Source organism: Etheostoma cragini, chromosome 20 (assembly GCF_013103735.1).
Source record: "Etheostoma cragini isolate CJK2018 chromosome 20, CSU_Ecrag_1.0, whole genome shotgun sequence".
Taxonomy (NCBI): domain Eukaryota; kingdom Metazoa; phylum Chordata; class Actinopteri; order Perciformes; family Percidae; genus Etheostoma; species Etheostoma cragini.
The window spans coordinates 20,110,501-20,125,559 of record NC_048426.1 but is presented as its reverse complement, the minus strand read 5'-3'; the positions used below and the strand labels follow the sequence as shown (position 1 = coordinate 20,125,559).

General features: G+C 39.3%; 1 protein-coding gene and 1 long non-coding RNA gene across 8 annotated transcripts in view; one reads left to right on the top strand and one right to left on the bottom strand.

The window, feature by feature from the left end:
- Window positions 1-12,056, top strand: part of LOC117935942 (zinc finger MYM-type protein 4-like) — a 24,727-nt gene extending 12,671 nt beyond the window's left edge. For 5 of the 7 annotated variants that reach the window (XM_034858606.1, XM_034858609.1, XM_034858605.1 and 2 more), the window contains 13 exons: window positions 571-614; window positions 770-908; window positions 7,298-7,437; window positions 7,549-7,654; window positions 7,799-8,371; window positions 8,471-8,547; window positions 9,013-9,142; window positions 9,279-9,430; window positions 9,526-9,640; window positions 10,500-10,748; window positions 11,083-11,194; window positions 11,287-11,355; window positions 11,564-12,056. In XM_034858606.1, coding sequence (XP_034714497.1) covers window positions 571-614; window positions 770-908; window positions 7,298-7,437; window positions 7,549-7,654; window positions 7,799-8,371; window positions 8,471-8,547; window positions 9,013-9,142; window positions 9,279-9,430; window positions 9,526-9,640; window positions 10,500-10,748; window positions 11,083-11,194; window positions 11,287-11,355; window positions 11,564-11,711 — 2,054 coding nt within the window. In that variant the 3' untranslated portion in view covers window positions 11,712-12,056. The remainder of the gene's footprint in view (window positions 1-570; window positions 615-769; window positions 909-7,297; window positions 7,438-7,548; window positions 7,655-7,798; window positions 8,372-8,470; window positions 8,548-9,012; window positions 9,143-9,278; window positions 9,431-9,525; window positions 9,641-10,499; window positions 10,749-11,082; window positions 11,195-11,286; window positions 11,356-11,563) is intronic. The other 2 variants (XM_034858611.1, XM_034858608.1) reach the window with 2 other exon arrangements.
- Window positions 1-15,059, bottom strand: part of LOC117935950 — a 17,737-nt gene extending 2,678 nt beyond the window's left edge. The window contains exons 1-2 of the long non-coding RNA XR_004654851.1: window positions 14,864-15,059; window positions 10,465-10,468 (exon numbers count right to left, since the gene is read on the bottom strand). This is a non-coding gene — a long non-coding RNA (uncharacterized LOC117935950). The remainder of the gene's footprint in view (window positions 1-10,464; window positions 10,469-14,863) is intronic.

The following is a 15,059-nucleotide window of genomic DNA, read 5'->3' as shown; positions in this document are numbered from 1 at the left end:
CTGTCACAATAATGTTGATTCGATGAGGTGGTACTAAAAAGTACCTGTTAGCAGGTACCAGGTACTTTTTTTTTGTAATGGAAAACCAAAAAAGGCGAGTAGAGTCAAGTAGGTACCTTGCATTGGATAAACGCAATAATATTTCCCTTTTATATTAGATTCCCACTTTATTTTTTATTAAAAATAATTATTGTTTTAATGTAAATGTCTGGAAGAGCTCAGTAATACAATTGTCAAATAAAAATAAATAAATTAAATAGGCATTTGATATTGTCTCATTATGATCGCAGGTTCTAATCGAAAGCGTGTTGTGGCAGACTTTAAGATATGCGCAAATATATAGTTTTCCGAAGAATCAATATAATTTGTATCTGGATAAAACTTGTGATCATGCACTCAGCACACCTTTTGGTTTAGTCAAATTTTAGTTATGTAATCCACATTGCGATTAGATTAATCGTGCAGCCCTACTGGTTAGTTATATCAGTTATTTTTATATATTTATGATGTCCATTTTTTACACAGTGGGGTTTAATGCAGTGGTGTTATATTTTTATTTCTCTTTTGTAGGAGCACTTCCAACCTCCAACGTTGACGGCAAGAACCTAGACCATGTACGTACTGTATGTGTGTGTGTGTGTGTTTCAAGCTAGACCTTACATGCGTCTGTTGGTCTTGACGCATGTCTGTTTTTTTGTGTGTGTGCGTGTGTGCGTGTAGATCTTCTTTGTTTATTTCTGCTGTTTTTGTTCTTAATTTCCCTTTCCAGGCCAGTACTCAGACTGATGCCATGGGAGTGCCTGTGTCCCGTCGACGTCAAATGAAGAACAAGTCGGTTCTGTGTCGGCCCTTCACTATGGACCAAGAGAGCATGTGCCAGCTGCCTGCACCTTCCACTGAATTAGCAGGTAACTACAAAAACACTTTGAACAGGTTTGGGTAGTTTAGCTTTGTTACATTTTGTTCACACAGATTGGCTGCACAGCTGGATTTAGGTAAGCAAACTGCATGTGGACTGCGTGCAGTCCAGCAGCTTCCTGACAGTCCAATACAGACATTTGAAACATCACGTTTGAAGTATATTAAATCTGGCTAGTTTAAGATAATGTTGCCGCTTTTTAATAGTATCTTTTGTACATAAATGGTGCTGGACCTACAGTAAATCAGTCAATTACATTAATTTAAAATCTTAAATCACCAATAAACATGGTCTTAATGCACTTCACAATTAAAAGAACATATAAATGAAACATTGCAACAAAAGAATTTAGTTCCTGCTCAATGAGGGGAATATTTGTTCCCAAACATCTCCTTGTGTTTATTGATTGAACCAAACCCCTTGTAGTGGTGGAAGGTTAAGTTTCACAACGTGATACTTAAAACATTTTAATATTTTCCTATGACACAAGTCAGATGAGCCAATTAGAATTAAGAAGTTGAATTTAACTTCGTGCTTTTGTGGACTAAAATATTGACCTTGCTTGAGCTTTGTTATTCTTAGAGTCAGCACAAGGTGGACAGTGATTTACTGGACTAATATTGATCTTAGGAATTGAACATCAGGCTTTTCTGCCAAGACAAAGAAAACATTCTGCAGGAAAAACGTACATTTTGAAAATGGAAAAAAAAAAGTTAAAATATAAAAATGGTTAACACTAATGATACTAAATTGTGTTACAGATCTTGACCTAACTAATACTCACAGCAAACGTTAATCATAACAATAATAATTTGATGTCAGTGTTTCCTCTACAATTTTATTCAGCCGCACCGGGGGGGTGGGGGGGTGTTTGACGTCAAAAGGTAAAGGTAGCTGACAACAGCGTGTAGTTTCTCATCACACTTACAGTCCCCATGACCACTACGGTCAGAAACATTGTGCCAAAATATGAACAATAACGGGCTTATCTGCTAATGTTAGCCACAGACCATTACCTTGAAATTATCTAGGAAATAGACGGTGCCTTACCTGAAACCAATGATTTAACACCAATTCAATTTTATTTATATTGCACTAAAACACAGAAAACATTATCTCATTGCTCTTTTCATAAAAGAGCTCAGTTCAACAACACAAAGTTGAGTGAACGTTCTTTGCTCACTACCTTTTTCCTGCAGCGGGGAATCAAAGGCAGAGGGAAGGCAGCATTCGCTAACGTTCGCTTCTTGTCTCGTCTGGTGTCTGATAAACAGTAAATTCATCAAATTCAGTGTCCACAATGCTATTTTCCAATAAACTGTAGCTGTCATATTTCACAGGACCCGCGTGAGTGCAGATTTCATGTTGAGACTTTGTCGCAGTTTGTCACTTTGCCTAAGATTGAGTGACAAGTAATACTTGCCCTGTTGTTTATTTGGTTGCCATGATTTTGCGAGTGATGTCCTGTCACTGTTCCAGTTGCTCACCCTAAAGGGTCAGAGAGAGCGGATGACGGTTCACTTGAGTTCAGTAGAGCAGACGGCTCTGCAGAGTTGTGTAATAACGACTTTTCATAAACAGCTGAAGGAGTGGCGGTGCTCAGTATACATAGCGGAAACCCTGTTATGCGTCTGCCATATTTCTTATACCGTGGCGGGCCGCCATGGTAAAATCAACAGAGGAGACACTGAATGTAATACCTAGTTTTAGCAGCACTGATTGAAGTGGCCATTTTCCCTTAGCGCATGGCTGGTGTGCCTTTTGTAGGGTGTTTGTCACAACCCTACACAGCATCTAATATATTTTCATTCATTTTTTTTGGTTAATTCAATTATTCGTTGTTCACAACTAGCTGTTTCAAAAATTGAACCAGCTCTGCTAGATAGCTCCTCGCAACCTGACCAGCCGACTGCGCAAGCTTCCACATCTCCGCTGCCATCGCCAAAACCTCAGGGAGAAACTCAGCCGTGTAATGGCGTGCCAGCACGCCTAACCGGACGCCATTTCCTGGGCAGGAGGGAGACTGACTCTGACTGCAAGGTCTGCTCACAATACAAGAGGAAGAGAATGGAGGAAGAAGACCAGTTGTTGAAGAAGAAGAAACAGAAGATGGAGAAGGATGAGGAGGAGCCAGAGAGGAAGACAGAAGAAGAGTCAGGGGAGGCAAAGGGAGGACAGTCACATGATTGGGAGAAAAAAGAGGGCGAGCATTTGGAGCAGCCGAGTGGGACATTGTGGAGTAAGACGTCATATTACTGTAAGACCTGCTCAGGAGAGCCCAGTCTGTGTCCCGTGCCCTGTTTTGAACTCTACCACACCAGGCTGATCTACAAAACGCCTGAACACCTGAACTGGAAACAAAGTAAGCCTTCTGAATAACAAAAACACATTGAGATTTTTTTGTGTGTGTATGTGCGTGTGTGTGTGCATGTGTTGGTAAGAGACTTCAGCTATGTTAATGCTATTATAATCAGAGTAACTACAATGATGCACTGATATGATCTGTTGACGACGACTTCTTAAGAGGGCTGAGTGTATCACCTGAGTTTTTCTCTTCACAGCCTCCTGACGTGCTGACAGGAGAAGCTGTCTTCTACCATGACCCCCGGACATAAATGAAATTTCTACAGGTTTAACCCAAAGCCTTATTGACTGCAAAGGCATTATGCCCATCAGTGTACAGTAGTTTCATGAATGTGTATCTGCAAACTGGTAGTGCAGTGAATCTATGTGCGTAATGGGGAGTTTCTGTATTTTTTTACAATTACCAAATTTTCATGGCTGTCTGAGCCCTCTTCCTATAAAGGGTATTTATTTAGTGTGGAGGTTTTATTAAAGGTCTTTAACTGATGGACCAATGGTCATGGCAAGATTGAGATGCTTCCTTAAAGGACAATTCCAGACAAGTTTTACGTTAATCTTGATCGCTATATATTGTACGAGCTTCCACTGAGCTATAACGGTAGTTGTTGGGGCAAGTTTTAGAGTGCCTTTGAGTCAATTACAATGTCTGCAACATGAACAGGGCCCTTACGTGAGAACAATGTGTTTTTAACTCAGACTTTGTTTAAATTCACCTACCCTGTCTGTCCTGACGGTAGCTAGCTTGCCCTGTTAGCTGCAATCTGTGATAAGTGTGTTCAGTACGGCTTCTGTGTTAATGATCCTCCAGCAGTTCCGTGTGTTTTTGTAGCTCATCCATTTTATGTCTGATCGATCTGGTGCTGGTGAATAGGAGGCTTGGCAGTGTTGATTTAAAAACAATCCAGTGAGTGCCCTGTGGTCTGGCTATGTCTACTAGAGAACAGGTCATGCCTTTGCAACGGAAGCTTTGCCCCCTCTCAAAAATAGGTAATTTAGCACTGTAGTGGTTATGATAATATCAGTGACTGTGACTACATGAAAACGGGCCAAATGATGTCTGTGGCTTACACAGAGATAGCGGTAGAGAAGGCTAGCTGTAGTCTCGCGCTGAAGTCCCGGTGTAGCAGGAAAAGGTAAACAATGTGAAGATTGCTCTGAGAAGCAAGGATGCTGCTTTTGGGGTCAAGGGAACTACCACATAAATTGACGAGCCTCCTACTCACCAACAGCAGATCAATCACACACAAAATGAATGAGCTACAAATACACATTATCACAGAAGCCTGATTGAACACACTTATCACGGACGGCAGCTAGCAGCTAACGGGGCAAGTTAGCTGCCGTCTGGATAGAGACATGGTAGGTGAATTTAAAACAATGTTTGAGTTGAAAACCCAATTAATTGTATTTTGTGTCTGTTAAGAGGCACAAAGGCCCTCTAAAACTTGCCCCGGCATCTACCATTTTAACTCTGTGGAAGCTTTTATTCAATTGAAAGTACACACATATTTATAGCGCTCAAGATTAACTTAAAAATCTGAATTCTCCTTTCAGTGCTTCACGTACTTACAACACTGTACTGTAAAAATGTAGTAACATTTATTTTTATCTCAATATGTGTTGCGATACATGAACATGGCATTAAAACGGATCCTAATCATGGTACATTTGTCAAGTGTCTTTAAAAGTATGAGTCTAATAATTCAATCACTTGACTTGTGTTTGCTGTGTTAACGGACTGTGCTGACACTTTATTTCTGGTGGGTTCTTATACAAGAGTATAAGTACAAATCTGTTTTTACCACCACCACATCCCGTTTACCAGCCACTTTACATTACAGGCTGATTATAGCATTACGTCATTAACTGTTTCACTAGCAGTAACGACATCTGTCCTACAGTATGTAACCTGATCCTTACATTTATTAAGGACAATTGTGCCTACCTGCCTGCCCAGATGCAGCCCCTGGAAAAATGTATGGCACTGTAAAGGTTTCTAATGGAGGGGATACAACATTGTTTAGGTCAAAACTATTTCTCATACGTTTTTGAAATTGGCACATTGATGCTAAAATCAAACTCAAAACGTCATGGAGCTGGATTAAAGCAACCATGCTGCTAAATAGACTACTACTTTTTTTGTGGAAATTAACAATTTTCCCTCAGAAGGGCAGTCTGGCCCAATGGATGATTTTAGGTGAAGGTAATTTACTCTCACTGCTAGATTGACAAGGGAGAGTTTACCAAATAGGAGATCAAATGTTCCATTCTTGGTGAACGTTATAAATGAAGGTCTCAGCCTGCTGCCCAACTGGTCACTATAGATGCACCTATCAACTAAAATCTGCAATCAATTGAAGGAATGTCCGAGTGACAAAGACATTCATTCGGATGTTCAGTTATCTTGTTTGTACCGTTACGCTGCATTTTAGTTTTTGTTGTATGTTTAAAAGTAACATTCCTTGCTGTACCACTACTGATGCTGTCGTGTGAACTAAGGTTGACTTCAGTTCATCCAAGTGCTGTCAGAGCTTGGTTGACATTTAAATTGTTTCCAGCCCTGTATTACGTCACTCATAAATACTTAACTGTTTACTTGTTTTGCAACCATACTGTCTGTTGTTTTTGTAACTTCTCCACTGTTAACTGCATGTTTTTGTTTCTTATTTCTAAAACACTGACCAACATGAGATTGTGAAATTATGTTGAATTACATCTTTTTGTTTGTTTTAAAAGAATATTGTCAACACCTAAAAATTATGGTTTTGTTTGATGCAAAAACATGTCAATAAAGTTAAGTTGTGAATACAATTTTGTTTGTGTGTGTTACATTTCTTAGATTTTACCTTCCAAAAACCCAAGTTCATAATGATCCACCAATTTGAATCATAGACACATCAGTCGAAACCGAACTGTTGAGTAGCTTTTACTAAGTCACCGTTGAAACCTTTAATCCTTGAGGAACAAACACTTGCAGTCATTTTAAGATGTGTTCTGTAGTAAGCTGCCTTTATTACAGTTAGACTGTATCCAAGACACAAACTCCAAGACCATAGTTAAGTTAAATTCAATAACCGAGGAACTTCCATACAGCAGTTTGAAGCTGCAGACAGGTGAGGCAACCAGCCAAGCTTCATTTTTACAGATGTGTACCTGAAATTAATAAAATGCAATACGTTAACAAATAATTAAAGATAAAAATAAAAACAAAGTTGTAGAAATGAAGGCGATATTATTCTACAGGTGTCTAATTTAACACTGGCAGGGTAAATGATGGTTAAATGAGCGTGAGAATAGGTTTTTTTTTTTGGTTTTTTAAAATAAGTTCATGTTTTTCTTGAGACAAACTGCTGCCTGCTTTGGGGGAGTAAAGAAATCCATGGAATCTGTAGACATGTCGACAGATCATGATGTAACAATAGTTTTACTTTTCATGTGTTCCTTATAACAGAATATGCCTTAAAAAGTGAACCTGTTGATCCATCTGAATGCATATACATTTACATAGATTCAGATATTAATCAAGTGCTGCAGCTGTCTGGTAAAAAGAAAAATATTTAAATTGTAATTAGTGATTGCTACAACACAAAGGTTCTATGTGTATCATGTTAGCCACACCCATTCATTAGGAGAGCTCAAAGCTCTACATATTTTTATTCATTTTGATAATTATAGATTAACACATAGTGAGTTACACAGCATGGCCTTGATGATGATAATGTACTTTTTCCTGTATATCTTTTCAAAATGTGTTTTGTTAGGACTTTTCAGCAGCAAGAAAGAAAATACACATGTACTGAGATGTCACTTTAGATTTTCCTCTCACCATTTTTTTGTGAGACAGTAGGATGTTTTATGTCTTATCTGTATTTTGTTTCTTTTTCTCCATTTTCAATGAAAATATAAAAAGTTCTTGATTATCTATTTCCTATTTCATTAATATATAACCCATTTCAATATTTTGCCCATCTCTCCTTCTCTCTCTTCTCATTTCCTCCTTCCCCCCTCCCTCTGCTCCGTCTCTGTTTTCAGTTAGTTCCCCTGCAGGAGAGGTGAAGGTGTTGATGGTGCCAGTCCCAGTACCGGTCTTCATTCCAGTGCCTATGAACATGTACACCCAGCACACACCTGTTCCAATGGCCATGCCTGTGCCTGTATGTTCCATAACATTTGTTAATCTATGAATTCAAAATGATTCATGTACATTGTATTGACTATTTGCTGCAGCAAGTCAAATGTTTACTTGTTTCTGCTGTTTGTTACAGATTCCAGTACCTATGGTGGTACCACCACAGAAAAAGGACATGAAAGATGCAGCGGTCCAGTCAGAACCTTTGGCTGTGGAGGAATGTAGACCTGTTTACAGTGCAGGTGAGGGCAGCTTTTGTAGCTTTTATGTGTTTGACTCATATAAAGGTTGATATACAGAATGTCTGCTACATTAATCAATGAAATATCAAAAGCTTAATTACCCAGATTTTACTTCACCTATGTTTATTTTTGTGTCTGTTACAGAACAGAGCAGATCTTACAGTAGAGATATGAAGTCAGAGGTTGTCACTCCCATAACACGTGAAGATCAGGAGACACAAAAAGCAGTACAAGCCAACCTGCCACGTACTGTAAGTTCAGAGAGGAGCCCAGAGTCGACTGTTCCTCAACTTGATACCCAGCTAGAGAGGAGCCCAAAGTCGACTGTTCCTCAACTTGATACCCAGCCAGAGAGGAGCCCAAAGTCAACTGTTCCTCAACTTGATACCCAGCCAGAGAGGAGCCCAAAGTCGACTGTTCCTCAACTTGATACCAAGCCAGAGAGGGGCACAGAGTCGACTGTTCCTCAACTTGATACCAAGCCAGAGAGGGGCACAGAGTCGACTGTTCCTCAACTTATTTCCCAGCCAGAGAGGGCCACAGAGTCGACTGACCCCAAACTTCATACCCAGCCAGAGAAGAGCCCAGAATTGCCTGATACCCAACTTAATACCCAGCCAGAGGGGACCACGAAAACAAGCGACACACCTACCACCAGTGCTGAGCATCAACCACCCTCCTCTCCAATGATGGACTTGGAGACTGACATTCCATCTGGTGAGACATCCTATAACTTAAAGTAAACACCCAAATTAATCTGTTAAAAAAAAAAAAAATGGATAACACGTAGTCGCTACAAAGTTTGTGTTTTAACAGAATCGTTGGATCAGACATCAGCTGCTCCACAGCGAGGAGTGAAGAGACCCAGAGAAGGTTTCTCCGGCCGGAAACGGGTATAAAAACTCAGCAGTTTTTATCTTATCCATTTTATCAGGCTCAGACTTAAAAGCAACTGTACTTACTTACTTTACTTTGTAGCTCTCTAGCTGTAGGAAACCTTTTTAACAAAGAGTGCCTCCCTGTCCTTCGATGTTATGACATTCTTGAATATAACATGTATTTATAGTAGCACTGTCAAACGATTAAAATATTTAATCACAATTAATCGCACATTTGTATCTATTTTAAATGTCTCTTCATTTCTTTTTGTCCCATTATTTTTTCTCATTTTAATGCTCTTATCAACATGAAAAAATGGATCAGCTTTAATAACACATTTAACTGACAGCACTAATTTATAGAACCAGAAAGTTTTCAAATACGCAAAATTTTAGCCTAAAAGTGCATTTTATGCTAGTTGTGAAAACAGCTACAATATCCGACCTTACCCAGTATTCATTGTATTTCCATCCATCCAGGGTCGAAGGCGAACTGTTTCGTCAAACCGCAGTGCAGTGGTAACTCCAGCCCCCTCTACACTGAACCACCTGTATGGAGTTAAAGCCTGGAAGAGCTGGGTCCAACAACGAAACAAGCACCAGAAAGAATGTAAGCTTCGGTTCTCTTTACTATATTCAAGTTTTAAGTTAGAATAGCTCTTCCTCTGATCCTTTGATTGGTTCTGTTTGTTTATCTTTTTATTTCATTCTATACTCGTTGAGTTTCATGTTCTCTTCCCTTGTAGCCAATCCAGTGGCTATTAAAGAAGACATCCTTCAGTGTGACTCTGCTGAGCTCAGCTATGCTCTGTCTTGCTTCATAATAGAAGTGAGACGGCCCAATGGAGAGGCCTACAGCCCAGACAGCATCTTCTACCTCTGTCTAGGGATACAGCAGGTAACGCACACATATTGTGTCACGGGTTTCCATCTTGTCTCTGATAGTGTGTTTCTTATTGGTTCCTTCTTTCCTGTCTCCCTCTCTTCGGAAAGTATCTGTTCATGGAGGGCCGCATAGAAAACATCTTTAATGACCCGTTGTACAGTCAGTTTGCCGCTAAGATCAGTGGGATGCTGCACCTCTGGAAACCTAAACTACTACCTAATGGTATGATTACTTACATCAAGTCCTAATCCTTAAGATTTTCATGAAGTTGTCCGGGCTGTAGCCTTGGGCTGCAGCCTTTGCCTTAACTTGCGCATGTGTTTGGTCCCTTGTCTGTGGGTGTGTGTCTGTTTATGTATGTGTTTGTATGTGTGTTTTTTTGCATCTGTTGTTTTGGATGCGTTCCCAGGTCTCTGCATTGTTTGAAATTGTTTGTCACTGTGTATAATTTCTTATTATTCCATATTCTTTGAATATATAATATATAATCTTTAATTTATATATATATATATATATATTGATTTTCATGAAATCACACCCTAATTTTTTTTTTTTTTAATAGATGTATTTACCATTACCTTTCTATAGAGACGTTTTTGGTTGGTAGTGGTGGAGTCTGCCATTCCAGGGATTAGATTCAGATTACCAACAATTCTAGAGCAGCACTAATCAAATTCGTGATATTAACAGTGTATCATAAGACTACATATACTGCAATGTAATCACCCAACTATACGGTTCCTCTCTGCTCTACAGAGCGTTTTAATGCCTTTCGAGTCATTGTTTAGATTGCATGGACTACAACTTTACCGTTTTGGTTCAGTCTCTCTGCTGTCGTCAGCCTTGTTTATAGAAGCAGCAACAAGAAGCTCTTAGAAGCCCACTGTACGTTACCTGCCTAGGACCAAACAGCAAGGTGCAGCTAGCTGGCGAACACAGTGGATTTAGCTGTTCAGCACCTATGCATGCAATTAAGCAAAAAGCATGGAAGCCCCCTAAACGGGTGGCCAGTTAACACCTATGGGCACCTTGAGTCTCCAATTTACTCAGCTGTCTCCATTCTTCCTCTTTCCTCCTCAAGGTGGTACTGTTTCCCCCCGTATTTTGGAGTCCTATTTATGGGAGTGTAAGCAGCTGGGTGCCTACTCCCCCATAGTGCTGCTCAACACACTGCTCTTTTTCTGCACAAAGAACTTCCGCTTCACCACGCTGGCGCAGCATCAAAGCCTCTCCTTTACCAACTTCACTCGACACTCCAAACCCTGCAGCCGAGCCGGCAAAGTACACTACCTCCGATACCAGAGAAGCAGCAATGCCACACCCCACACAGGTGGGTGTTGTTCAGTAATACATGTATGTCTTTTTAAATTAAAGTTGGAATGATAGTAGTTTGTCCATGCAGCTCTGCTTTTGAGCAGGGGCTTATATTTTTAAACTCACCATATTTAGAACAATATATCTGGTGTCAATAACTTCACTACCAAAGCTGTTAGTATCAGCCTTCATCTGGTATCAGTATGTTTGATATTGTCCTATTTCTAGTCATCAAAACCAGATTCATAAATTTTCCCTAAAAGCATTATGTGTTTGGAATAGACAGTGATGTTACAAATAACTGAATAAGCAGTGAGTAACTGAGTTGTGGTACTTCTTTTTGTTTTTAGAGCGATACAAAAAAAAGCAGGGAGAGGACGAGGGAGACCTAGAGATGTTTGAAAATATTGCCAATCCTCTACATTGTCCCGTCAGACTCTATGAGTTCTACCTCTCCAGATGGTGAGACACAAACACACACACGTATAGGCAGGATACAACTAATACAACTGGACAAACGTTTTGTTTTCTCTGTTTCCTCTTATTCCTAACAGCCCTGAGTCGGTAAAGAGCAGGTCCGACCTGTTTTTTCTGCAGCCTGAACAGTTTGTGCACCCTCAAAGGTCAGACTCAGTCCTCCAACATTAAAGAAACCCAATGTTGAAAGTGTCACTTACACTGTTACCTATTGAAACTAATCCATCTGATAGAAGGGGAAAATGTTACTTTCTCTGCTGTTTGTGAACAACAATGTGCAAAGGTATCGCTTTATACTAAAACTTTAATGAAGACATATTTTTCAAATTTCTTTTCCATTTCTGACCTCAACAGTTCCCACTGGTATACCTTTCAACCGTTAGATGGCGCCACTCTACAAAGCATGCTCACACGCATCCTGGCCGTCAGAGAGGTTCACCAGGAACAAGAAGCAGCCCAACATCAGTCTCCAGCCACCGCTGATAATGACAGTTTACAGTGATATGGAGCTCTGCTTATTCACACCCTGCTTATGATCTTCTCTGCAACAGAAACCTGCGCTGATGCTTAACAGTTCACAGTGAATTGCAGCTGTAGGTACGGCCTTCAGTCATTCAGACAGAGGTTGACAGGTCTTTGAGAAAGGAAGAGCAAAGAAAGACACAATGAAAGGAGCTATTGTCAAAAAGAGACAAACTTAAAGAATGTTACAAAAAAGTGTGGGATCATTGTATTTTAGTAACCTCAGTAGTTCCCCACACAAACGCACAATGAGTTTACAAACATCCAATACTCTAAAATATGACAAGGGGAGTACGTTGTTGTTTTCTTATCGTGTCACACCAGAGTGATATTTATCACATGTGGTTTGTTTACTATCAGTAATGGTCCATGCCAAGCCTGTCAAATGAACTTTTTATTCCAACAAACAGTTCTGCAATACTAAACTGGTATGAGCAGCAAACTGAGAACACTCGGTGCTGATGTGGTTGACAAGAGTTAACATAACTCTTATTATGTAATAACATCTGTTTAAGGGGTTTAAATGAGTATTTACTTGTACAGTATACGTTTTAAAGTTGGATACTGGTTTTTAAAGCAACACTGCGTGTTTTCTATTTGTTTTCAATTTTTCGCCCCTACAGTTTCAGAGTTTAATTCACTTCTACACTGTTGTCATAACATGCTCAGCTGTACATGTGCATATGATATGATTACATAACTTAGAAAAGAAACTTTAATCTTATTAATCACATACAAATTGACTGTACAGTGTAGTTGAATTCAATTAGTGCATTGAACCCATTCTAAGTATTAGGAGGAGTGGACAGTTAAACATCATCAGCATCTGGGAAACAACTTGGAATTCAGTGTCTTGCACCAGGACACTTTGATAGTGGTGACCCACTAACTCTGACTCACACAGCCCATGATCAAAAACAAGCAAGTTGACAACTTTGCTAATATTAATTACTAGGCCAACAGAAAGGGGGCCCGCTCGGGTCTGTTGCCCGCCAGCGTCCCAGTCCTGGCAGCACGGCTAACCGAGCAAAACTAACTAGCTGATGGCAGCTACAGTTAGCAGCCCTTGGCATTAAGCCTTAATTTAGCAACAAATACACTTTCTGTCCATCTGGAAACTCTATAAATCAGAGTCGAGGCCGAGCAGCCGAGGGACATCAGAGGGAAAAACCCCAAAACATTTTATCCATAAAATATGATCCAGTTTCACCAAAATCAGTGGTAGTGCCATGAAGCTTGCAACATTCCCTAAGTCAGTGTAGCATAAAAATGATTTTGGACCTGTTGTTTTAAGGTAAATAGTTGTGCAATGTGGCTTTGATGAATTGCTTTTAAATTTCAACATCTGGAAACAAAGACATCCTGCGCAGGTTTTGTAATTTTATTATTTATACATAGCTGCATAAAACTTTAAAAGAAAAAGAAAAAAGTCACTTAGTTCAGGGGAAGCACTTCCCACAGACATCCAGTGTAGTTTTGATAAATTAAACATTAAATGTAGTTTACCGAACTGCATCACAGTCATCACATTGGCGGTGGATGACATTGACTGGTTGACATCTAGCATTTATTTAAAAAGCTGTATATCAGTGTAACCCTTCTTGTAATAATAGAGGACACTTGCAGTGCCTCTCATCCTTTGTTTTATTATTATTATATAGTTATCTGATATTATGTTGTTCCTGTTTTTAGTCTTTGTTCCCAACCATTTTCCTTTTTCCAATTATTTCTCTCCATTTTTCCCTTACATACCTTCACTTATTCCCTCTGGAGGTGAAGTGGGGGAGTGGCTCATCACAACCCACATCCATTTTACTGCAGTGCATATAATCTACTAGTCTCTATATCATGAAGCTGAGCTTCATTCACAGACCACCAGAATTATGAATAGGAGTGTTACAATTATAGTTACAATAGGACATCTACTCTCTTAACGCGTTACCTGTAAGTATTCCTGTCCCCTTTCCTTGTTCTAGCCCTGCCAACATCTTTACTCCTCTTATTGTTGATATCTTAATTTGCCTTTTCCTAATTTGAGAAATGGATTTGGGAGAACTTGGTTGTGCGGCAGACAGGTCAAAGTACTAGCAATAAATGTGTGTTTTTTAATACTTTCCCTAACCCTTGAGGTATTATAACCAATAGTGTGTATGGTTTGTGGTACTATATGTCTTTTGTTGGCCAATTAAAAACAAGTATTATGACAATGTGCCTGCGATATTTACCATTGTGTCAGCAGTGGTAAATTTGTTCCTATTCATCTATTCAAAATCATAGTTTGTTGCAGATTAGAGCGGCAATAGACTTTTGATTTTTAATGGATTGTAAACTTTAATTCTGAGTTGGCATATAGATAGTCCAGGGGACTCAGGACACAGACAATATGCTCCACAGGGTTGCTGCTCAACCACGTCACACAGCTTGACATGTTGAACGTAACCAAACACATCTGGACATACTGAACATTAATGCCAATACATAATGTCCATTAAACATCCCTGACTATATTCATAATTTAGTGTTTAACTTTCCTTTCATAATTCTCCCTGTTGATCAGAAAAGTAAATATCTAAGTTAGAAAGTTGAGATTTAATGAAAATATTACCATTTGTTGTTTTGTGGACTCCACTACCCACAATACCATGTGATAACACCGTGTGTGTGTTATGTGTTAATTGATACTTTATAGCAGTTATGTTTTTGTCATAAAGGCCAGGGTGCCTTTACTTTTGCCTCAACATTAACCATATTGACAAATGCATTATGCAAACGGAGTTCTCTAAATGTTAGTGAATTATTTTATACATACTGTAACACAATGTCACCGCCGCTGGTGCATAGGAAATATTACTGTTGTAATATTATCACTGCTGACCGAAGCTCCCATGAAGATATTTAAGTAAGAACAGGTCCAAAGAGAGTCAGATGTTTTATTGTCACACACAAAATGCTGTATTTCCATTAGGTATTAAAAATTATTCTTTTCTTTCCTTTCCTTGAATGCAAGGCAAAGCATTTATTACGAAAGCAAGATAAAGTTGAAATGTGATTTGTAGGGTGTAATTGAAGTCTGGGCAATTTTTAAACTGATTCATAAAATGTGCATGGGTCTTTGGTGTGTATGTGTTTGACTGTGTTTCTCGCTTCATGGTAATGTATCAGTTTGGTATATAATCAGGGATAGGGGAAATTGGGCCATAATTATTAGATTTTTTCATTTTTAATATGTTAAAGTCCTGTTCATGTGTGGTCCCCCAGTCTCCCTAATGGGTAGCAGCATCTTAAAAAGTGGTTTCAGAGACGTAGTCTAGCTAAGGACTACATTTCT